This window comes from Rhodamnia argentea, chromosome 11, assembly GCF_020921035.1.
Source record: "Rhodamnia argentea isolate NSW1041297 chromosome 11, ASM2092103v1, whole genome shotgun sequence".
Lineage (NCBI taxonomy): Eukaryota > Viridiplantae > Streptophyta > Magnoliopsida > Myrtales > Myrtaceae > Rhodamnia > Rhodamnia argentea.
Window position 1 is genome coordinate 1021416 of NC_063160.1, and position 24406 is coordinate 1045821.

The 24406-nt window shown below is 39.2% G+C and overlaps 2 protein-coding genes across 2 annotated transcripts; both read right to left on the reverse strand.

Moving 5' to 3' along the window:
• Nucleotides 1-201: 201 nt before the first annotated feature.
• On the reverse strand, nucleotides 202-2008 carry LOC115750454 (sugar transport protein 8-like). Its single transcript, XM_030687827.1, has 3 exons — nucleotides 1876-2008; nucleotides 828-1774; nucleotides 202-680 (listed from the first exon to the last, which is right to left on the reverse strand). Exons 1-3 carry the CDS (start codon nucleotides 2006-2008, stop codon nucleotides 234-236), a joined length of 1527 nt encoding a protein of 508 aa, XP_030543687.1. The 3' UTR covers nucleotides 202-233.
• An 11994-nt stretch (nucleotides 2009-14002) lies between these two features.
• On the reverse strand, nucleotides 14003-23950 carry LOC115750467 (F-box protein CPR1-like). The gene is made up of 3 exons (XM_048272095.1): nucleotides 23820-23950; nucleotides 14508-15121; nucleotides 14003-14462 (listed from the first exon to the last, which is right to left on the reverse strand). The coding sequence occupies exons 1-3, from the start codon at nucleotides 23912-23914 to the stop codon at nucleotides 14038-14040; spliced, it is 1134 nt and encodes a 377-aa protein (XP_048128052.1). The 5' UTR covers nucleotides 23915-23950; the 3' UTR covers nucleotides 14003-14037.
• Nucleotides 23951-24406: the final 456 nt, after the last annotated feature.

Genomic DNA, 24406 nt, shown 5'->3' on the forward strand with positions numbered 1-24406 from the left:
ACCCCCAACAGAGCCAATGCTCCCGAATATCAGTGGATATTTGACGATGCTTTCTGTGACCGAAGCATTACCCGACATGGCTTAAGATCCAAAAATCCATGATCTTTTCTAGGACATGAGTCAAGATCAAAAAATTCTTGATCTTTTCTCTGCTTTTTTTTTTTTTTGGCTAACCTCGCCACAGTTTCATTTGGCATATACCATATCTTGAGACAAGCCGCCATGGACATCTTTTATCCTTTGATGACGTTGTCATCGTCATTCTCGTCATCAATCATGTACCGCTTCCAGAACCAATGCTGCTTCCACACTCTCTCGACCATCGAGTCCACAGGCACGCCCTTCGTCTCAGGCAAGAGGAACAATGTAAAGAGCCCCATGACCAAGATCCACGCGGCGAAGAAGAAGAAGATGCCGGCCTTCATGTGGCACATCATCGACAGGAAGGCCTGCGCGATGATGAAGGTGCAAAGCATGTTGGAGCTCACTGCGCAGGCGAAACCGGCCGTCCTCGTCTCTAGAGGGAAGGTCTCGCTTGGAATCAGCCACCCTAGCGGACCCCATGACCATGCGAATCCCATCACGTACACGCACACCAGCACCACCACGACTATCGCCTCTGCAGAGCTGAGAGACCCTGCTGGTTTCAGGTGTAGTAGCAAGAGCAATCCTATCACAGTCTGCAACAAGGAGGATAATTTAATGGATTAGAAAGTATCAAGGCATCAGATCAAACTCTCTCCTTCTAATCGAATAGAAGTACCCAAGTTTGACATGATTTTGCGTTGATCGCAATTCAAGAATCATGCGAAGACAACGGAAATTACCTGAGTGATGAACATCTGGACACAAGCCTCAAGGAGCAACATCCTCCGGCCAGCCTTGTCCACCGTGTAAATCGACACTAACGTGCTGAAAACGTTCACGAGCCCAGTGATGACTGTCGAGAGCAGCGCCGCATTGTTACCGAACCCGACCGTCTGGAATAGAACTGGTGCATAGAACATGATCGCGTTGATCCCTGTGAACTGCTGGAACACCTGCAACACTATGGCTATGACAAGAGGGGGCCTGCTCGATGGCCTCATGAGCTTGCGGAACGGGTTCTTCACTCGCCTTGCGGCCTCACTGGCAATAACAATCGAATCAAACTCGGCAGCAATGTTATCGGTGCCACGGATCCTCCTTAGGGTGGCCTTGCCTTGGTCGATCTGGTCGCGCTCGATGAGGCTAGTAGGGGTCTCACATATGGCGAATGAGCCCACAAGGAGGATCACGGCCGGGACACCGGCCAAGCCAAGAGAGATTCGCCACCCGTGAGGGTGAATGTTGGATGTGAAGTAGTTGATAATGCCGGCAATAAGGATCCCAATTGTAATGAAGAGCTGGAAGCAAATGTTGAGAGCTCCTCTGATTCTAGCAGGAGCTAATTCAGATAGAAACAGAGGCACCGCCTGATTACCGAATCCAACACCACAACCAAGGACGATTCTACCAAAGACGACCATGGTAAGATTGACACCGCCGGCTTGGAGTGCAACCCCTGCGACGAAGAAGAAGGACCCAATCTGCAACGTCGTCCTTCGGCCGAATTTGGAACACACCTTTGAGGCTGCAAAGCTGGCTACGAGAGCAGCTATGTACAGAGAAGATGTGAACAACTGGAGGTACTCGTTGTCGTATTTACAATAGTTGTCCTCGTGGGCATGCTTCTTTTTCTCGTAAACGTCCGGGAAGAATTTTATCAAGAAGTCATCCATGGCGGTCACTCCACCTGAAATTGAATAAATCCACATAAACATTGTGAAAAGTTAGTAATGTTACAATGGCTATCTTTCCATCATATCAATCTTACAAAAAATTTCCACATCCTACCTGAAATTCCAATGTCATATCCAAATAGCAATCCTCCGAAGGCTGAGATAATCACACACAGAATGACGTAGAAAGTTATCTTCCCGTCATGCTCGGGTATATGGCCGCCGTGGCTCGTGATGACAGCCGGCATTTTCTCTTGCTTTGTTGTTGGGTGAAAAAGAAAGACAGAAGGTAGGATTGAAGAGATTTCGATTTTATCTGAATATGAAATCTTTACTCGCATTGGATGGGGTATTTATAACATGTCAAGAAGGCCGGGACAACCTAAATGAAGATCAAATGACAGCTAATTGGGATTTGATAATGACGTGGTTTTGCTGTTAACTAAAAGTGGATAAAAGAATCATCCCTTGAGTGTCGGGCTTTTTATGATTCGTCCTCATCAACTTGACCAGATTTTGCAGGTTAGTTTCACCCTGGAGAGACTTAATCATCGCAGAGGATTAGGTTGTTCAACAAAAATGCTAAAATGAGAAACTAATCGTACGTGGGGATGAGGTTGCTTTGACAGCGAAGTGCGCATTCATCTTTCGGTGGAGCTTTCCATGAGATGAAAGAGTTCATTGTCTAATTAAGTGTAGACTGGATTAACCCTTGAATGTATAAACAGAAATAAAACTCGAATTACACATAAACCAAAAGTTTTTTTCTAACGTTTAATTCAAAATTGGCTTGCAATTAAGACGAAATAATGATGGCCGTGATTGTTTTCTAAAAGGTTTAGGTCCAGGGGTAGATGTTGCATGTTACCATAATAGATTTTATTACTAAATAAAAGCTGGTAAGTTTGTTTAGAAAACTGATAATTTCTCAAATGACCGGATATAAGTTGGTAAGTGACTTAAGTAATAGTTGTTAACATGGGACAAGATGATAGCTGTTTGAACTAAATTTTGACTATATTGAATACAACAATTGGGGATTGACCACCCGACCCCTAAACATAAATAACTGGACTGAAAAGTCCCGAGGTTACTTGAATTTTGTCAAGCGCTATCAAGAAAATTAATACCCCACGGCAGTGGTCCTTGGCAACAAAATAGCAAAAGAATTTGGTCACAGGACACTCTCGGTTGGCAAGAACAAGCAAGGATACGCGGTATCAGGTGTGGTTGTGCGTCCATGATATCCGGCCCGACTAGAAACAATAGAGGATTGTGCTTGACCTGACCTGACTCGCAACCCTAAAGACCTAACCCAAAGCTATCGGGTGTTTCATGTTTCTATTTTAAATTCAAATTATAAGGCTCCGTCTGTTTCATAATTTTTTTAAATGATTGCCTGTTCTGCTTAAAAAAAATGAATGAACGAAAAATACTCTTATCCTCCATGAAAATGTTCAGATTTAAATTATTGTTAATATAAAACATTTTCTATTGACTAAATAGTTCAAGCAACATAACGAATCAATTTTAGGAAAATATTTTTCAAATCATTTATTTTTCACTTAAACCGTGCCTAGTATATTCTTCTCTTTATATATATAGACGCACGTACATATATTTTTATGATTTTTTCAATTTACTAGAATTGTGTATAGTAATGATTCAACTATTTTGTAATAGAGTAATTTTGCTTATTATTTTATAGATCTCAATATTTTGCACACACACCAAACTTGTTCATATTTGCTTGTATCGATATGAAAACATAAGATTTGGTCTTTCTACTAAAGATAAGAATTGAATAGTGGCGCAAAAAAAGAGAAAGAAAAAAAAACAAATGAAGAATGCTTAAAAAGATGGGAACCACAGAGGTTAATATTGTCAAAATAATATGCTACGAAGTGTTTTAGCTATAATGAGAGTTGAAAAAGTGTCACCCATGAAGAATGCTTAAAAAAGATGGGATCACAAAGGTTAATATTGTCAAAATAATTTGCTAGGGAGTATTTTAGCCATAGTGGGAGTGTAAAAAGTGGGCCTAATACCGTAAAAACCTTCAAATTTAACTTTTATCCAAATTCTACCTTTTGTCTCATAAAAAAATCTCTAACTTTAGGTCCAGTCTCAGTTCTATCCTACACTTTTTTTTTGTTCCATAAAGAACCTTCAACTTTAGGTCATGTCTCAATTTTACCTTAAATTTTTCTTCTCCTATTAAAAATCTCTCAACTTTAGATTTTGTTCCAATTTTATAGTTCAGGCCCAATTATACCTTAAAATTTTACGGTTGATCATAAACCATAAAATTTTACTTTAATCACAAATTTGCCCCCATTAATCATTTGTAAAAAATTTCTTGTTGACAACCGATAAATGGAAAACTTCCAAGCACGAGCTATTCAAGCGCAAGCTCTCTAACCGCAAGAGATGGAACATTCCCAAGCATGAGAGATTCAAGGCCGAGCGTAAAATCACTATGGCCGATTTTGGTGGAAGGTTAATGAAGGCAGATTTAGGATCCAAGTAAAAGTTGGTGATTTTTTATGAGAAAAAAAAATTAGAGTAAAATTGAAAATGAACCTAATGCTGGGATTTTTCTTATGAGATAAAACAAAGGTTAAGGTATAATTGAGTTGAGGCTTTTTTTGAGAAAAAAATTATGGTAGAATTAGTAATCGACCTAAAGTTGAGAGTTTTTTATGGGACAAAAAAAAAAAGTTTCTGGTAGAATTGAAACTGTCCCTAAAGTTTGAGGATTTTTATGAGACAAAAGGTAGAATTGAGACCGGAGTTAAAATTGGAAATTTTTTTAGAGTATTAGGCCCGTAAAGAGTGCCATCCAAGAACAAAAACGAAAAGAAAGTAGTGTTTGGCAGAATAATTCACATATTCGGTGTGAAAACTGAACAATAAAAGAATTTGCATGACCTTCTTTGCGTGTAAAGCCAATCAACTTAATCCTCTCTTATTTCCCTTTTATATTTCATCTAATCGAACGATTCTCAACAAAGCATTATCCATTTGTCACCTGCTTCCTTTCTTGTTTTAGCAAAATAATGAAGCAAAATTTGACTTTTTCAAAAGTTAAAGGAATCTGTTTTTATTTATTTATTTTATTTATAACAAAACCAGAGATGCCAAAATCAGTGAAAAAAAATTAATATAGGATTCGACTGATTGAGAGTGAAAAATCAAATTTAGATAAATGAGCAACATCCACAAGAGACAAATCCGAACCGAAATATGACCCGACCCGAAATCTTTATAACACCCAGAATTTAAGTCATTACCCAAACCACAAATACTCAAAAACTCGGGTCGGTTCGTACTTTGGTTTGGCTATATTGTTTGGTTTTGATACCCCTGGTCACGGCAGGGTTGGGTCAAGAATGTTGTGACGTCGCTGGGCGGTATCGGAACTAACGGGAAAATTCACCGGTAGCCGGGAAGCTTGCTGGACGCGTTGTGGATGAAGAGCAACGGCAGCAGGAGGAAAGTTGGCACACGTGAGGTTTGACTCCGGCAAAGCGAGGTGTGGGCTGAGCTTTGAGAGTTCAATTGTAATGCTATTCATGCGGGCTTATTACTATGAAAATGCTCCTAATAGGTAGATGCAAATCAATAATGTTTTCTTATGCTCTAGATGACTAAATGGATCGCCAAAATTTAATGTTAACACTCAGTGGCATACAGCATAGGCCAAGACTTTGTCATTCCTCGTTGTATTTACTTCAAAAGAATACAAGAAAAGTATTTACAAGTAAAGGGGGCAATGATGAAGGGATGTATCGCAAACCGATTCGTAACGATCACACGGATAATAAAAGAAAATTAGACGACGCACAGTTTACCCATATTTATCCCACAATAGAGCTACGTCCTGCAAAGAGATTTCACTATTATTTAGGTTTACAACCGCACAACTCGTTATAATAATCAGTCAAAAAACGAGTAAATATATATACCATAAACGGGCCCAAAACCTAAACTTATCCGAAACCTCTTTAATCCCTCAACTAATTGGCCAACTTAAACAAGGGGTCCAGTGTAAGAAATAATGACGTGTTTGGTATGAGAAACAAGGGTCCTAGAAATATTCGCCAACTCCAACAATGTAGACCACACCTCCAAGCCTCTACATCCCATTCTACGTATTATTCAACACCCCAGGACTATACGAACATCCTCCATGTCGAGAAACCGACATAATTCTCACCAGGTCGCAGATCATTTCGAGCACGTAATCAGGACTTATATAAGCGAAGCTCGAGAAAGTTTTCTCATGCCGTTTGCTTAATGCATGTCTCCGGAATCCGTATCAGAGAATGAAATGGTGGGCCTCGTGGGAGCAAGACGAAATTGTGTCGGTCTAATCACAGCTTCCACTACGGTGCACTGACTTGGATCTTCCATTGTTTTACAAGCTTGTTAAAATCCTTCCATGGCAGCCAGCAGGAAAACCAGTTACTCGGGGATGTTGATGGAAGTACAATTTGCATTTGACTTTTTAAATAAGTGTTTCATCGAAGCATCATTGCGCTTTTGGCGGCCAAACACCTAGTGAATCGATGGATACAGGAGGAGCTATAATTTGAAACGCGATAGTCATCAGCATTTGCATCAGCCAAAGAGTAAGGAGAGGGAACTGTTGTCTGAGGAAGTTATCAGAAAACTCGAGAAGCGTTGTTAAGGACGGCTTAAGATGGTCAGAACTATCACACACAAGCCTTTCATGCTTGGAGGATCAATGGAGAAAATCTTCACTCGAATATCCAGTTTATAAGAATCAATTTCTTCGACAATAAGAACTTGGCTTCTATCTTTCTACTTGTATGTCGAATTAGTACATGAAAAACTACAACGGTCGGAAATGGATAAGCAGTTGTCTAGATAGCCACTGTAGGAAGGATCAATCACGAGGCTTGCCACTAATAGAAGTGAATTAAATCAAATGCGAGCTTCAATGTGTTACATTAACATTCAAACAGTATGCTATAGCCATCAGCAGTCTCGATGCACCTTATTAAACAGAAATGAATATGAGCTGCGGAGAAGCAGCAATCACAGGTTGATAAGAGTACCTTGGCTCTTATCCTTCTTTAATAATAATGGCATGAATTAGACTGGGACATCTCATCTTCTTTCCTACAATAGTAAAGCAATGACTAATTTGTTCCTACGGGAAAACCAGACTCTCCACCACAGTCACTAAATCAAATCTCCCCAGTTTCCGAAGGAGTCGGGTCAGTCCCACGCTCGGATCCCACGAAATCAGCTCATGTTGGTACGTCTGCATAAGAAGCTCGCCGCTCCTCGTGAAGCTGTGAAATCTTGACACTCCTTCATCGAGTTCTAAGTTATGGAGCATAGTCTAGGACTCAGGCATGCCGTATTTTGTCATAACCCAAATGTAACACTTTTCTTAAGATCGACCTATCAGGTCCCTATGATTAATTAGCAGCGCTAGGGAGCTGTTCAATACTGCCATATAAGCACGGTTATATGTGAGTCCAACAAAACAGTTCTTCGGTAGCGCCATTTCATTGAAGACCTCGCCCGCTACCCCAAATGTGATAACCGATCCATAGCAGCAGCGACGGTCCTCATCGACACCCATTGATAGCCAATGCAAGTTTCCATTGAATCAAACCCTTGAGATGTGGTTCAGGTCACGCCTGAAATTGAATTCGACCGTCCGCCACAAATTTGTACTGAGGGTATATACGTCGACTTTAGGATCTATTTCACCTAAGCATCTTCCATATTTATCAGGAAAATAAGTAATCCTGACAACCTTATAGTCATTAATCCTGTCACTGTATCCTAATTCTAGAACCATACAAGCATTGTGCATGTCAACAAACGGATAATTCGGAAGCGAACTCAGAACCACCTTGTGCTTTCTAGTGAATAAATTCCACAAAAGCATTGTATAACTGCTATTTTCAGTATTAGCCTCAGCAAAACAAATCAATGCACTGCACGAACAGACGGCGCCATAATTGCAGATCGGGCTAATAAATGGAACTTCAATTTCTGATTGAGAAGCTGGAGTAAGAGACTTTTGTGGATACAGGGAGCTCCTTTGACCATGAGAAAAGTACCAATCTGTGAGAAAAACATACCAACTCGTGTCACTCAGAGCGTAGTGCTTCAAGTGCATCGCCACGAAGTCACTATCTTCGATTGAGCAAGTGCATATAGTGTCATCCAAAATGCTTAAGGCAATAGGCAACACTATTTATAGAAATATTTCCTTTCCTTTTGAGAGTGTGGGTTTAGGCCACAAGGGAGAACCGATGCGACTCGACACCAACATATGCCCAGTGGGTCATGCCCCAAATCCACAAAAATAGGTTACGACACGGCTGTCCTTTTGATCCGAAGGATGCAGCCTTGACATAATTGATAACCCCGATATCTAAATATATACTTCCATAGATATATATTTGATAAAAAGTTATTTTATTACAATATCAAAGCTTTCTATAAACCATTAAAAGATACATTTACATATATACAGTTATCTATAGTAAAAACATCTAACTCAAATGTTCAAAAAGCTATATACAACCCATACCAAAAATCCCAACTATCAAAATGTCTTCCTGTTAACGCTAACGCTCACCTCTTACTTACGATTCACTGAAAAACCTGAAAAGCAATGAAGATGAATAGAATGAGCAAGCCACAGCCTAGTGAGTCATGTGTATGTCTTCTAAGCGGATCGAACATCCACTATCCACTTTGACAAAACAATATCACAACTCACTTATTTCAATTCCAATTTATTATACATACACAAGATAAGAAAGAGTTATACCGCATTAACATAACCGTAAATATATATATATATATATAAACCTTCGTTAAATCGCAATATCAAACAAACAACAATGGTTGGTTCACTAATCAATCTCATCAAATCACATATTGATGGTCCATTCCATCAACCAAACTATTACTCAATATCAAACCATAGTCACGACACAATGCCTTGTGACAAGGCGACCAAGCTCTCCCCTTAATAAGGTCTCCACTTATTATCGGCTAGTGGCACGGCCCGGAAGGATATCCTAGCACTAGTATACATGCCCAGAAACCCATATCGGGGTTCATAGTCATATTGAGCATCAAACATTCATCTTCCAATAATTCGCAAACCAATCCCAGAAACCATTTCGTAAATCAAAATACCTTTCACAAATCATTTCGGAATCCATCCAGACTCACAAATCAATATATATGTCTACACGTAGACATATAAATATATTTATAATTTTTTGCAACACATTTCTCAAAACATTTCTCAAATTATTCACAAATACCAAAATGCAATAAATGCTCGATCACGATTTTTATGCAATAAACATGCTCTTTCACAACTCATAATACATTGAATTTCTATAACTTTAAAGACATGACTTTCTAAATTCATAGAAGAAATAGCACCACTCACCTCCGAAAGTAGAAAACCAACTCACGATCGTTACTCGAATCAACATACTCGAATTCTTATAAATTAAATGGAATAACGATATCAAAAACTGAGTAAAATAATATTCTAGTGAACAACTTGATTAAAATATGCCAATTCATCGATAAAGCAACACATACGCGCCAACCAAAAGGTTGTCCCAGTGAAAACCCATCACTGTCCGCTATGGACAGCTTGCGTGCTGAAATCGTTTGAGCCATAACTTCCTTCACCTACCCGTGTTTCTAGCAAAATTACAGTCAAGAGAAAGTCCTTTTGAAGTGCTACGAATCCGCTAACATATTCAACCCTAAAGATAGCCGGGCATGTACGAAAATCATCGCCAAAATCCTAAATTCGGAATTGTCTAGCAGCGCGCACCGAACTTCGAAAATTCACTCTGATCAAAATCGTTATCCCAAATCGATTTCCGTCAACTCCCATGGCTCCACAACATCCTAATCTTTCATTTCTATATATCTACGAAGCTCGAAAACCCCTCAATTAAACACAGCAACTCAGAAAAAATACAGATTCGATTTTTACACCCTAATTTCGAAAATTCCTTTGAGTAGACGAATAGAGATTTCAATTACTTACTAAGCATTGCGAAGTAGTGTTGATCCGACTTCGGATCGTGAACGTACGATGATTTTTCTCTATCTTTTCCCTTCTTTTCATCTATCTTTATGTCTTCTCTTTGCCCTTTTTTATTCTATGTGAGTATATTGTAGTCTTTATTCTATTTACTCTACTGTAATGTCTATATATTTTATTTACTTAGCTGTAACGTTTATTTTATTTGTTATTATTATTTTTTTTTTCGGGTCCCATCACTTTTGACCTGGTCAAGAAGAAAAAATGCTAGTGTTACAATAACTGTCAGCTACAAGGCTTTCATGCTTGCAGAAACAGTACCAGAGTAAGTCTTCACTTGTATATCTAGTCTACAGATTCAATTCCACGATAATAAGTTCGACTTTCCTCCAGCAAAGATTCTCGGTTTCTCTTCTCCCATAACTTGAACAACTATTGTATCGGATCAATCATGATGATTGAGTGAAGTCTCAACTAGATGCTTCGAGATAACCAAATGATTACAGCTTGAAAAAAAGATTAATGATAGAGCGGACGATTGTCATGATTCGGTTCATAGATCTGCAAGCGAAAGAGTCTCTCCATTGTAATGGAAACCTGCAAATACATCCATGCTACAGCATGGATGAACTACATGTGAAAGCATTCTCATGGACCCTTTCATATTTGGTATCCACCTCATTAATTTCTAGTATACCCATCAAATGTAACATATTCTAATCCAATCAAAATGTTACTTCAATAATAGGAAAGGCATAAAAAGTTAAACAACTTCATCACTTTCTTGAGAAACTATTCACTTCATCTGCTTCATCCGCCAAATAGGATTGGCCTACTTGGTGACACATCTCTTTTGAAATGTGAAGGTAGGGGTTTGGACCCAACTTTTGGGAATCAGGGGCGATCTCGGCTAGAAAACCAAAACCAAAACAACAACAACAACAACAATAACAATAACAATAACAACTATAGTAAAACGGACTCCATCCACTTCCTTTACTAATTACAAGTATTTTAATTGTACATAACAATCTCGTTTCATGCATGTGCATAGCTTGGGCCTTGTCTCCAGCTTAAAAATTCATATATTTAAGTCAAAACTCCCAATTGTCTCCCTTTTTGAGTGCCACATTTAGCCCTTATATACGTATTACCCTAATTATAAAGTAAAGATAAAATAAAGGTAAAAAGGTCACAGAAAATGGAGAAAAAGGTAGAGGAAAGAAACTAATTAACTACTTAATTAAATTCTATCGAGAAACAACAATTGATAACATCCTTGATTGTCGTGTAATTGCTAACCTCATCCTTTCACTCTATGCGAGGAAATTTAGAATACTCCTTTCATTTTCTCTTTTTTTTTCAAACTCTAAAAATGTTGTTATTAGTTGTTTAAAAAGAAAATGTTCATTTATTGGTTGCTTTCTGGAAAAATAATTTATATAGTGGAGAAAACAATAACAATCTCAACTTTTTATGATTTTTTTTTCTCCGTCTTATTGAAGTAATGAGTTTTCTTATTCATATATGATGTGGCACAATGAGTGAAAGCAAATATAAATGTAAAAAATTAGTAACTTTTATCATCTCTCAAAACAAGAATTTTTTTTCCTCTTATGCAATTTCATAGATGAAGCGATAAGTAGAGAGTAAAATCAAATCAAAATACTCCTGGAAATCAGTAAGAGACAATGCCGGTAGAAATGTAAAAACATACCTAAACCCAACCGATCCGAACTGAACATTTCGGATCGGGTCTCATTCCGATTCGAGTAAGAAGTAAACAAAAAATCGAGTATCTTGATGATTCAGTTCAATTTGGGTCATATAGGGAGCTGTGTGTATATATACACACACACATGAACAGCTCCCCCAGTACCTCCGCCTCCTCCCCCGACCTCTCCCTACCACCATCCACCGGACCTCCATGCTCGACTACGCCTCCTCCAGATCAATGTGAACGGCTCACAATCAACACTGCTGAAGCCATTGTTCTTGGTCGTTTAGCTCTTCATGGCAGTCAAGACCTCGATATATCCATGGATGTCAATATCTCCAGAGTTGCGTCCATGGTTGTCCACACTCAAGCTCTAGTTTTTTTCCCCTCGTCCATAGTTCGACAGTATAGGCGGTCATGGAGCCTCATCTCTCCAGATCAGGAGGAGACACTCTAGATCTAGAGACACCTCATCGCCAGTGAAGATGGTCTCAACGATGATGTTTCCAAGCTCCGTGCCATGAACTCAACATCCGTCCATGGTGATGTGCTCGACTCTGGAGCAAGGTGCTCTGAGCGTCTAACTCAAATCAAAATGAACGTTCATTTCGATTTGGGTTCTGTGCGGGTCAGGTCTCAAGTTGGCTCATAGGACAAGTTGAGGGGTAGGCATTATTGGTCCGGAAGAAGCAATAATTGGGGTTTATCGAGACCAATGCTACGAGCTTCTGAAATCCAATGGGATCTTCGTTAAGTTGATCATTATGAATGTTAGGACGAATTGGATTAGAAAACCCGGTACCTACCTCAAGGGAAGGAGGAGGATCCTTACGCTCAGTAAAAAAGATATCCCTATAACAAAAATCAATCTAGTTAGACCTTATCTTTGGCCCTCTCAAGGAACTATCTATGTCCCTACTAGAGACTATTATCGTTGTTAGCCTTACCATTTACTTCCTATGGCTCGCTACTACGGAACCCCAAAAAAGGAATCCTATGGCTCGCTACTGCGGAACCCCAAAAAAGGAATCTCAAACCTACAGCGAAGTAAACTTACAGGAAAATATATGTTCTTAGCACTTCAACTAGAAGGAAAGCAACCGAACCCGAATAATCTTTCCTTAGGACTCCAATCTTTAGCACTCCATCTATAACTAGATAGAAAGGCAACAATTTCTAATCTCTAGTGGACCTCTTAGTAGGATTCAAACCCAGATGAAGTTCTCACCATCTATCAGAGAATTTTGACTAGAGCATGCAAGATAAAGGGGCAAAACAGTAAAAACATTATTTTTGGGAGTGACAAAACCAGAACTGGGGTGAAAATAGTGTGGCCCTTAAATTAATATCGATATTTTAAATTAAAACACGTAATTTTTACACGTTCATCTCAATGAAAACATGACATTCACAATTTGAACTTTAACATGTGTTTATGATACCAATAGAACAAAATGAAAAAAAAAAATTCATGTCTTTCTATCAGGGTTGACAGTTGATTTTAGCATTTTGCAATTAAAGTGATTTTAAAAAAAAAATTCAAAATGTCTTGTTTGAGTGGAAATTGTAGTCCAAGACGAACCGCAAGCAACAGCGTGTACTCCACTCCCCGAGACCAATCTGGTTTGAATAGATTAGCCTTCAACAATGTTTAAGTGAAAAATGAGCAGATTATTTCTTGCCTTCCACATAACTAAGTCCTGGACTTCATCATTACTTTATGCTGTTCTTTGTCATTCCCCATTCGCAAGAGCCAGGTGAGCATTGCCAATCACTAGGATTCATGTTAATAAAGCAGAGCTCCAGCACCTTGCACCAGATTTGAGAGGAGACGCACAATTTAAATTCACTTTGCCAGATGCCTTTCCAAGTAGGACGAGCGAAACCATCAATGTATCAAAAGATTGAATAAGACTTCTGACCCACAAATCATTTGGGGGAAAGATAGTGTATCATTAATGCAATGCACTAATGCAGTGCATTGATCAATAAACAAGCTTGCTAGGTATGCGATGCCAATGCTACCAAAAACTCTTGAGATGGGAAACAAAACAGAGTAGTTTCTAGTTGCACTAGCTTCAATGCTCAGAGAGCTTGATGTGAAATTCAAGCCGTGAATAGTTTGGTCTTTGTACAAGTTGAAAAATGCTTATGGTGGCGTCAAATCAAACACATACATGCATAGCATTCAAAGAGCTTCGTCATTCTTTTTTGCATTTTCCAAAATCTGCTAGTACCGGCAATGCTGTAGTCGTAGATCCAATATTGAGTAGCATACTTTCACCAGTCTAAAAAATGAAAATGCATTCTAAAGCTTGCAAGAAGTACCAAAAGTAAAAAGGCACACCTCGCTTCCGCTACCCATCATTTTGGGGCCAGAATATGAATACAACCATCTCTTCTCAATTCCGATGAACTGTCAACTTTTTTGCAAGCAGAATCAATTTCTCATACTCGTGAATGTAGCAGCAACCGAGTCATGTCTAAAGTGAAACGAGGCTCTCTACAACGGTGACCAAATCGGATGTCATCCATGATGGCAGATTTGTGAATTGTCCCGTGATAGGATTCCAAGAAACTCGTTTTCCACTATCTATCTCTATCAGAAGCTCACCAGTCCACGTGAAGCCACCACATACTCTTAGCAGTCCACTAGCCTCAAAAGTATACATCTTAGTCCAAGACTCAGGCACGCCGTAGTGTCTCATAACCCAAACAGAACAATTGGAATGCAATTCCAAATACCCAATTTGCTCCCCATGACTAATGAACACAGCCAGCAAGTCATTTAATACTTCCACAGACGCTATTAAACCAAAATCGTCTTCAGGCAACATCTCTGCCGGCAGAGCCATTTCATCAAACACCTCACCTGCGACATCGAACAAGACTATCGCTCCATAGCCACCTAGATTGAACAGATCATCGAACAGGACTGTCGGTCCGCAGCCACCCAGCTCCAACAGATCTTCGAACTTGAAAGCAAACCAGTGCAGATTCCCATTCAAGAAGACCGCCCGTCTGTAGCCGCTGAAAGAAGGAACCTCACACTCCAAACTTCTCCAGGAATCTGTACTGAGTGAATAAATCTCGACTAGGGTTGACCCACCAAAGTATCGACGATTATCATCTGGAAAATAGATAATCCTCACAATCTTATAGTCATTAGACCTGACATCGAAGCAAAACCCGAGAACTACATGAGCAGTCTCCTTGGAGAAAAATTGATGCTCTGGACAGGATCCTCGAACCACCTTGTGCTTTCTCGTGAATAAATTCCACAAATACATCGTCTGACAACAGCCATTACTCAAAATTTCTGCGACCCAGATCAAACCATTACTCGAAACAACAAAACCGTAACAGTTGGAAGGGTTAACAAAGGGAATTTCGATCAGCGACTGGAAAGGCAGAGTAAGAGACTCATTGGGAAGCAGAAAGCACAAGCGATGGCGCCACTCTAGACACACGAGATACCGATTGGAGGCATCGAGAGCGGAGTGGTTCAAGTGGAGGGCCACGAAACGAGGGTCATCGATGGTGGAACGCCATGATCGGGAAACGCACCTGCACCGGAGCAGAGATTCCGCCGGCAATCGCTTCAGGATCATCTCGACGATGTCTTGAGGGAGCTTCGGGCCGTCGGAGGAAGGATCCGCCATGGAAGTAGAAAGCTCGAGGATAATTTGCTGCACTACCCTGCTCGCCGTCGCAATTCCCTCTTACCCTCTCTGCTTGCCACGTGGCATAGCACGATTTTGTCACGTGACCTGACGGAGGCAACGCGCAAACATATAAAAGATTATTAAGTTTTATTCTTTCTCAAAGTTTCGAAATTTTTTTATGCTTGTACAATTCAAAGAAGAAGCAACAAGTAAAGAGTGAAAAAAACATATCAAAAGACTCTAAACAAAAATAGTAAGAGGCATTGCCGGCGGTAGGGGGTAATAACGTTCCCAAACACAATTGACCCAAACTGAACATTTCGGGGCCTTTTCGAGTTGAGTCTCGTTCCGGTTCGAGTAAAAAGTAGGAAAAAAAATTGAGTACCTTGATGAAAAACATTAAAAAAGAAGAAGATAAAAACCGAAGCAATTTCTTCATTTCTTTTTAGGAACTACTCACTCATCCGCTTCATTCGCCGAATAGGATTGGTCTAATTGGTTAGAGGTCACTTTTAAGATAAGGAGATAGGGGTTTGGACTCGACTTTTGGGGATTAGGGCAGTCTCAACTAGAGAACAAAAATAACGATAATAGTGATAATAATAATAATAATAATAATAATAATAATAATAATAATAAAACCACAATCAGACTCCATTCACTTCCTTTAATAACTACAAATATCTTAATCATACATAATAATCTCGCTTCATATGTTCGCATGGCCTGTGCCTGGTCTCTAGTTTAAACTAAGTCAAAACTCCAAATTGTCTTACTTTTTTTAGTGCCACATTTAGCCCTGTATACGTGTTACCCAAATTATGGAGTAAGCAAAAAATAAAGGTCAAAATGGTCAAAGGAAAAGGAAAAAATGGTAAAGGAAAGAAATTAATTGCTTACCTTTTTCTTTTTTGTCTAGAAACAAAAATCGATAAAATTCCGTTAAAATTATCCTTTCACTCTATGCGATGAAATTAGAATTCTCCTTTCATGTCCTTTTACTGTTTGAACTTAAATAGAATGTCATTTTTAGTTAGTAAAAGAAACAAAAATGTTCATTTATTGGTTGCTTTCTCTAAAACTAATTTATATAGTGAATAAAAATGAAAATAATGTCAACTTTAAGTTCTAAGTTTTAAATTTATGATTTGGTTTCTCCGTCTAATTAAAGTTATGATGTTTCTTATAGTTTAGGATGCTACACAATGAGTGAAAACTAACTAACACGTAAAAGGATAAATAAACACTAGAAGTGACAAAAGTTTCGGGCATGCTCACTTTAGTGCCAGAAAGTTTCACTAGCTTACTTAAGAGACAAATAGGTAAAAAAAAAAAAAACGATCGCTTAAGTGTCTCTTACTAGAATCTCCGGCCAAAATTATTTTGCTGCCTCGCCGTCACTTGCCGTCTTTTTCACTTGCTCTCTCTCTCTCTCTCTCTCCCTCGTGTATGGCCTCCGGCCTCTTCCCTAAAATCTATTCCTCTGTTCTACTCTATTTTTCCTTTTGCTGTTTGAGGACGCAGTCTATGGCCGTCTTCCCTCTAATCCATTTCCAGTCTCACGAAACAAAAGCCATGTAAATGAATCTACGGTTCTTATGGTGATTTGAACATTCGATGAACGCTTTAGCCAAGAGATTTAAGCAACTCTCTCAAGTACGCTTCGCAACTTTGTGGAGACATTTCAACAAACAGCCTGCTCACAAAGAGATTACTAGATCTAGTCATGAAATCGAAATGGTTTTCCATCTAAAATCAGTGTTCAGAACTACAATGTCGTCATGAATTATCAACTAACAACTCATATTTTCAATGATTTGCGCATGGGTTTACCGGACGGAAATTGGTCTCCCACTTCCCCAGAATAGGGAAGGAAGAATGAAATTACCTTATGGAGGAGGGGTTCTCGGTTGGGCTTACTGGTCAAGCTACACAAGGAGGATCTGAAAAGCGTCGCGGGTGAGATTGAGCGCTGGTAATGAAGCTTCAAACGTGAACCAGCTGCTTTGAATCCTCATTGAAGTACATTATCATAACAGCCTCCGAGTCATTACCCCTCTCACTGAACCCAGTACCGATGTCGAGAAACAGACATAATTCTCACCAGGTTGCAGAGCATTTCAAGCACCTAATCACGACTTGTATAAGTGAAGCTCAACTAAGTTTTTTCATGCCATTTGCTGAATGCACATCTTGAGAAACCATGTCGGACAATGGTGGACCTAATGGGGGTGAGATAAGATCGTGCCGGGCTAATCACAGCTTCTACTACAGTATATCCATGCCGATCTTCCAATGTTCTACAAGGTTGTTAAACCACGTCAGCCTAGAGGAATACTAGTTATTCTGGGGGATGTTGATGGAAGTGCAATCTGCATTTGACATTTTAAATGAGTGCTTCATCGAAGCATCAATTGCGATTTTGGCGGCAAAACAACTATTACATAATAAATGGATACAGGAGGAGCTCTAATTTGAAACGCAACGTCATCAGCAATGGCATCAACTAATTAGGAATGGAACTGTTTGTTGGGTAAAACTTGAGAATCTGATGAAGATAGAGAAGTAGAAACAGATCCTTGATGCTTTGATGCGTGATGACGGTCACTGTCCTTAAGGTATTATTTGCCCCCACTTTTGTTGCTGTCGGGTTTAGAACAAATATACCTTCAGGATATACACCAAAGTCGCAGAGAAATGAGTTTAGTAATTACTCAATCTCTCTCTTGGAAATTTCACATTGAATGCATTGTGTGTGTATAAAAGAGAAAAGACGAAAAGAGTTATATTTCTATGAAGTTGTGAACAGTTGTGATCGGTATCAATAACGTACGATTTGGTGTCCATTCAAAGATTCCAAATCAATACAACTCTTGGGAATAGATACCTTATCCCCAACCATCACCACTCTTCACATTTAAAATAACTTCATTTCAAAACTGTCAATAACCTCTTTTTTGAAATGAAGAGTCTTCTCTTTTCATTGAAGAGTCACATCTTTATCATAACAAACTATTTCAACAATCCCCCATTTAGTTTGTTATCTGCACTAATTTACATAAATACATACATACAAGAAGGTATTTGTTAAGATTTGAACCTTCAACTAGTGTAAATAATTTCATTAACGAAATTAGTGGTAGATAAAATTTTGAACCATGATTTCATTTGTTAATCAAACTATCACACATATGAATTTACATACATTCTGTTAGAAATTTCCTATGCCTTAGCACTTTTATGGCATTTTGCTCCCTCCTGCATTCATGAACATTTACAAAGTTCATCCAACTTTTGTTGAAGCGGCACCACTTTTTATGTTCATATAGGTGAAGTCCTTAATTTATCACATTAGCATTGCCTTGCTAAAAACCTTGAACTTCATTAAGAGCGTTCTCCTACACTCATCCTCCTAACTTTGCATGAGTACCAACCTTGTGCCCCAGTACTTATTCACTGTCAAGTTGCAATAGCTTGTTGTTACCCATTTAAGTTTAATAATTTCGTTAGAAATTATAAAGTTGGATTTCCACTATACTTGACTATTATCAATTGGTCTAAGACTCATTCCTTTGGCATTGATGTTTATTAAACCTCTCAAAAGTCCTTTGGTGAATGGATCGGCCAAGTTATTATTTGTTCGAATATATATTACTGAAATGATTCCATCAATAATTAATTGTTGAACATACTCATGTCGCAAACTAATATGTTTAGATTTTCCATTGTATATTTTATTATATGCCCTAGACATAGTTGCCTCACTATCACAATGTAAAGGCGTGGTTGCCATTGGTTGTGGCCACAACTCTATATCCAATAGCAAATTCTGCAGACATTCAGCTTCTTTACCAACCGCCAATAGTGCTATAAATTCATTTTCCATCGTTGAATGAGTTACACGAGTTTGCTTCTGCCCAAGAGGCCGCACCATTCACAAGCTTGAAAACCCATCCAGATGTTGACTTGTTATCAATTGTGCTAGTAATCCAACTAGCATATGAATATCCATCCAATACTGCTAGTTGTCTTTCATAAAATAGACCAGGTTATATAAAACAGGACAACTTATCCGCATCCACTATTGGAGGCTTGAATAAGACTAGCTTGTTTACTCATTACACCAGGCTAAAGTTCATCTACATCCCCTAATAATTTGATTTCATGCACTAATCTCAATACCTTTAGCATTACTCCAAATAATGTCTAGCATTATACTTAAAATACCATGTCCAATTTGCTGAAATTTCAAACTTCGCTTAAGCCTGTTACTTTTCTTTCATTCGAGGAAAGAAAGAAGATGCAAAATCAATTCCTTTGATGCATCACTTTCTAATTTTATCACTTCCTGATCAAACTGGATTTGAATGCAAAGTTGTATTATCCAAATGAGATGCTCCTTGATAAGTTCATAGCACATGATAAGTTGAAGTCCCGGAAATCTTCATGTTTTATCTATAAATATCCTCAATGATCTCCAAAAATAACATCTCAAACCAATATCAGCTAATTCTTTGAGCGTTATGAATTCTCTAACCATAAAGGAGAACTTCGGGGAACTTACCAAAAAGTTATTAATCTATTGCACTTGTATCAAATTCATTCATAAACTTTTCAATTTGACCAATTGAATCCTAAATCTCTTTAGGGTTTCCAATTGAGCCCTTCTCACTAATGTTGGTTGAAAATAGATGATGTGGATGCCAAAGGTCCTACATGACATGACTAGTGCTATCATGTATAATTTTTGTATTTTTCTAAATAAAAATTGAATGACCAATGCTATCGTGTATAATTTTTGTATTTTTCTAAATAAAAATTGACTTTTTATTTTTTTTTTTATTTTTCTCTTTGCCTTTTTTTTTTTTTTTTTTTTGCAATTGGGGTAGCGATAGTGAGGGTCACCGACCACCCTCACCTACGGTTATGAGCGAGGGCGCGAAAGCCTAGCGAGATTTGGGTGAAGGCTGCCTTGCCCGTGGTCTTCGCGGCCTGTAGGGGGCCTTCCCCGGATCTAGCCAGGAATATACTTTTTACTTAAATAATTAAAAATTAAGCTAAAATAAAAAATTTTAAAAAATAAAAAGAAGAAGAAGACACGCAGAAGCAAGCTAGCGGTGAGGGATGAAGCATTCGCCGCTGCAGCCTCACCATTGCCAGAAAAGGCCGGCGATGGTGGAGAAATGGTCGGCGGGGGTTGCCGGTCCCCAACCAAGGACCGACGACTCTCGCCAAGACTTGGGAATCTCTAGGGTTTGGTGGCGATCGACTGGTTCCAATCAAACCCGTCACTTGAAACTTGCTTTGTACTCAAACGCATCTCCATTTTTCTCTATCAAATTCACCTCCAAAGCTAATCGGGCTTCAAAACTAGCTGCTGATCGAATACCGAACACCAAAGGAGAAAGGGAAAGTGACAAAGAGATTCGTTTCAAGCTAGCCTTTGGATCTTAGCGCAAGGAAGGATATCAATCTGAAGAAGATGAGGAAGACCAGACTGTGTTTTATCAGCCAAAGGGTACTCTGTGCGGAAAATTAATGGATCATGATGGTTTCGGCCTACGAGATGATGCTAAGAAATGCCCAGATCTAGACGAGGACCAGCAAACCTCGCCCAAATCTGGACAAGGACCGGCGACCCCCACCTATCACTTCACCACCAACGCTTTCCCTTTCCGGTGGTGGTGGGGCGCAGCGGCGAGGGCTACCCTCACCGCTGGTCTGCTTCTGCGTGTCTTTTTTTTTTTATGTTTGGGGGATTTTTTTGGAATTTTAGCATATTTTTAATTAATTTAAGTAAAAATTATATTAAAAATCAGCTTTGGCCAAAACGGCATTGTTTTAGCCACGTCATTGCCACATAAAAAAGAGAAAATATTAAAAAAAGCCCCGTCATCATTTCCCGTTAACCAAAGTGAACGGAGTTAACCGAAGGATTTGATTGCATCAATTTGACAAGTTTTAGGACTCGGTCGTAACAAGTTTTAGGACTTTTAGTAAACATATCCCTTATTTTTAATATTTTTTTTCAACTTTTAGCTTTTTTACTGTTGATTGGACCTCCATTGAGCCACATCAACTTCAGATATTAATAAAAAAAAAATAACACGTCTGATTTCCATCCAAGCAAATCGGAGTTGACACTGAAGTAATTGTTTTTCAAAAAATATAGCACTTAAGTGATTTGACGGAAACTTTTGGCATTAAAGTGGGCATCGTACAGAAAGTTTGACACTTCTGGTGTTCTTTTGCAATGAAAAATCGATCAATCTAAGAACGTGCTCCACAAAAGAAGCAGCTTGACCATGAGCATATTATTTCTTGCCTTCCGCACAAACAATGTGCTAGCAATCCGAAGAAATTTCATCACTACTTTCTACTAAACTTTGTCAATTCCCAATTTCCAAGAGCCAGGTGAACTCAGGTTGCCAATCGCTAGGATTCCTATTAATAAAGCAGAGTTCCAACACCTTGCAAGAGGAGAGCTGCAATTTAAATTCACATTCCCAGACGTCTTTCCAGGAGGAAGCAGAGAGATTGTCTCATCTGCAGACCGCATTCTTGGATGGCTAAACTAATTGTTGACGTGTGCCATCATCAGTGTGTATCATAACATGTAATTAGACCTCCGACCCACAAATCATTTGGGGAAAAAGCCAGTGTACATTGATAACAGTCTCTAATTGTTCCTTAATGCATTAATTCAGCTGTCTACATAGATCAATAAATGAGCTTAATAGGTATGCATTGCCGGTGCTACCAAAAAATCTTGAGATAGGAAACAAAATATAGTAGTTTGTAGTTGCACTAGTTGCAACGCCCAGAAAGCGAGATGCGTTATTCAACCAAGAATAGTCTAGTCTTATAAGGGCTGAAAGATACTTATGGTAGCGTCAAATCAAACACATACATGCATTGCTTTTAAAAATCTTCGTCATTTGTTTCCGCATCGTTTAAAATCTGACAGTAGCCACAATGCTGAAGTTGTAGATGCAGTATTTGGAAGAAAGGAGAACCATCTGAGGCAAAAGCTAGAGCAGGAACTTGGAGGGAACTCCAACGTGAAAGAAGTGCGCTGTGTTGGGCTAATCATCGGGATAGATGTACTACCTTTGGGAAGATGTGGGAGGGTTGTGATTTTGTTGTTGCAGGTTTCTGTTGGAGCTTTAGATTGTTTGTCGTGCGTTTAGTGAGAGGTTTAATTGGTTTATACTTTGTAGACTCCTCTGCTGTCTTCTCTTTCTTGAAGTGTTGTGCGCACATATTTAAGTTTAAACTCATCTGTTGTTGTCTTTTTTGTAATGCAAATATTAAAGTTCAATGAATTCAAGTGTTATAATGTTGAGTTGATGATGATGGTGGATCTATTACCAACAACACAACGCAAAATGCTGAGCATTCTGGGTTAAACCAATGTCTTCATTGGACTGTTGTGCTGATTGCTGCTTTGCAGGTCATTTCTGCTGACGTTGTTCTATATGTTCTGTTTTCCTTGTTGGACTCATGAACTCATTTAGATTCGTTATCAGTACCACTTTACTGCGATGAATGTGCTTGGACATCCCATTGCAGTTTAAACGTCTACATCTGCTATGAACATACACAGAGTTCTCTCATCTGTCAACGCTAAACCTAGTTGTCATTGTGGTCAAAACTCTCAATCCACCAACATTCTCATCTAATGGACTAGTAATGAACGCAAGAAAAAACTACATTTGCACATCGATGAAACATCACAGTATTAAAATTGACATACATTAATCCATATCAGTGCTTGACGACATTAGATCACTCCTACAAAAAGCAACAACAAAATAGAAAGCAACACCTGTTGGTCTTGGTTGGTATTGTTAGTCTCCTTTCTCTCACATTTCTCAGCAAATGTCCCCTGCTCCGATGGCAAAGATTCGGCCCGCCGGCGAGTTGGGGCCCTTGTTTGAGACTAACTTGACCACTCTATGGATGTCTGAACTGTAAAAAACTCGCTCCGGTAATCACTATCGTCTTTATGGTTCAGTTCGGTTTGAGTATCATGGAAACCAGAATCAAAGTGAAATCTTTCACTCTCACGAATGACTTAAAGAAATCTTACTATAAGATTTTGGCTGTCAAACACCACTTAATCAGAACGCGATTATCGATGATTCTCCGACAATTTGCAATGAGAACTTCGACAATTGGACGAGAACCAATTCTGAACGATCCCAGTTTGCATACAGAGGACACACTTCACTGGTCTAAAGAAAAGATAAAAGTGAAAATGAAAAGGCGTTCCAAAGCTTGCAAGATTACCAAAAAGTAAATGGGCAGCACCTCCCTACTTATGTTCGCGATTTTGTAGCCGGAGCCTCTTTTCCGTGAAGCAGATCAAACCATTAACAGCAACGGTTGGGAGGATTAACAAAAGGAATGATTTTGCGACTGGGAAGGCAGAGGAACAGACTCACTGGGACAGCAGATACAACCGAGATTGCCATTGAGGATCGGACCAATCTAAACGCAGGAGACACCAATTGGAGGTATCGAGAGCGGAAGGCTCCCAGGGGACGGCCACGAAACGAGGGTAGCCGATGGCGGAACGCCATGATCGGGAAACGCACCTGAATCGGAGGAGAGATTCCGCCGGCAACCGCTTCAGGATCTCGACGACGACGTCGTGAGGGAGCTTCGGGTCGTCGGAGGAACGACCTGCCATGGAAGTTGATGGCGGACGGACTTTGCTTCAGCAGTGGCCGTCCCAGTCCCTTTAAAGCTTTAACCTCTCTGTTTGTCACGTGACGACCACGTGAACTGTGTCACGTGACTTGACACAGCACAACTTTGTCACGTGACTTGACACGCCAATTTTCTAATGTGCGCCTCTCTAGAAATTTTTATAGAGGAACCTACATGATCGATTCTCCGTTTTTCCAACGGTTTGACGGCCAAAATAACTGACATATATGAAGAGTGGTCCATTGAATAATAAAATTGTCAATCTAAGTAAATAGGGATTTTGATTTTTATTTGATTTGTTTTTATTATTCCAGGAATCTCACCGTTTGTATTTTGATTTCAACTGAAGCATCACCAAAGTCGAGAACTTGACGCACAAGTTTCGTGCAAATTCAAATAAGGGAAGGCGATTTGGCAAGATTTGGTGAAATTTTTATCCTTGATCGATATCTTGCCTATTTTGATTGATTTG

What these genes read in the sequence shown, in the direction of transcription:
- LOC115750454 (XM_030687827.1), bottom strand. Translation starts at nt 2,008, where the DNA reads ATGCCGGCTGTCATCACGAGCCACGGCGGCCATATACCCGAGCATGAC. An exon ending in ATATGACATTGGAATTTCAG is followed by an intron (nt 1,775 to 1,875) that starts GTAGGATGTGGA and finishes ATTCAATTTCAG; the next exon opens with GTGGAGTGACCGCCATGGAT. An exon ending in TCCAGATGTTCATCACTCAG is followed by an intron (nt 681 to 827) that starts GTAATTTCCGTT and finishes TCCTTGTTGCAG; the next exon opens with ACTGTGATAGGATTGCTCTT.
- LOC115750467 (XM_048272095.1), bottom strand. Translation starts at nt 23,914, where the DNA reads ATGGCAGGTCGTTCCTCCGACGACCCGAAGCTCCCTCACGACGTCGTC. An exon ending in GAATCTCTCCTCCGATTCAG is followed by an intron (nt 15,122 to 23,819) that starts GTGCGTTTCCCG and finishes GCTCCGGTGCAG; the next exon opens with GTGCGTTTCCCGATCATGGC. An exon ending in CGAAGATCTGTTGGAGCTGG is followed by an intron (nt 14,463 to 14,507) that starts GTGGCTGCGGAC and finishes TGTTCAATCTAG; the next exon opens with GTGGCTATGGAGCGATAGTC.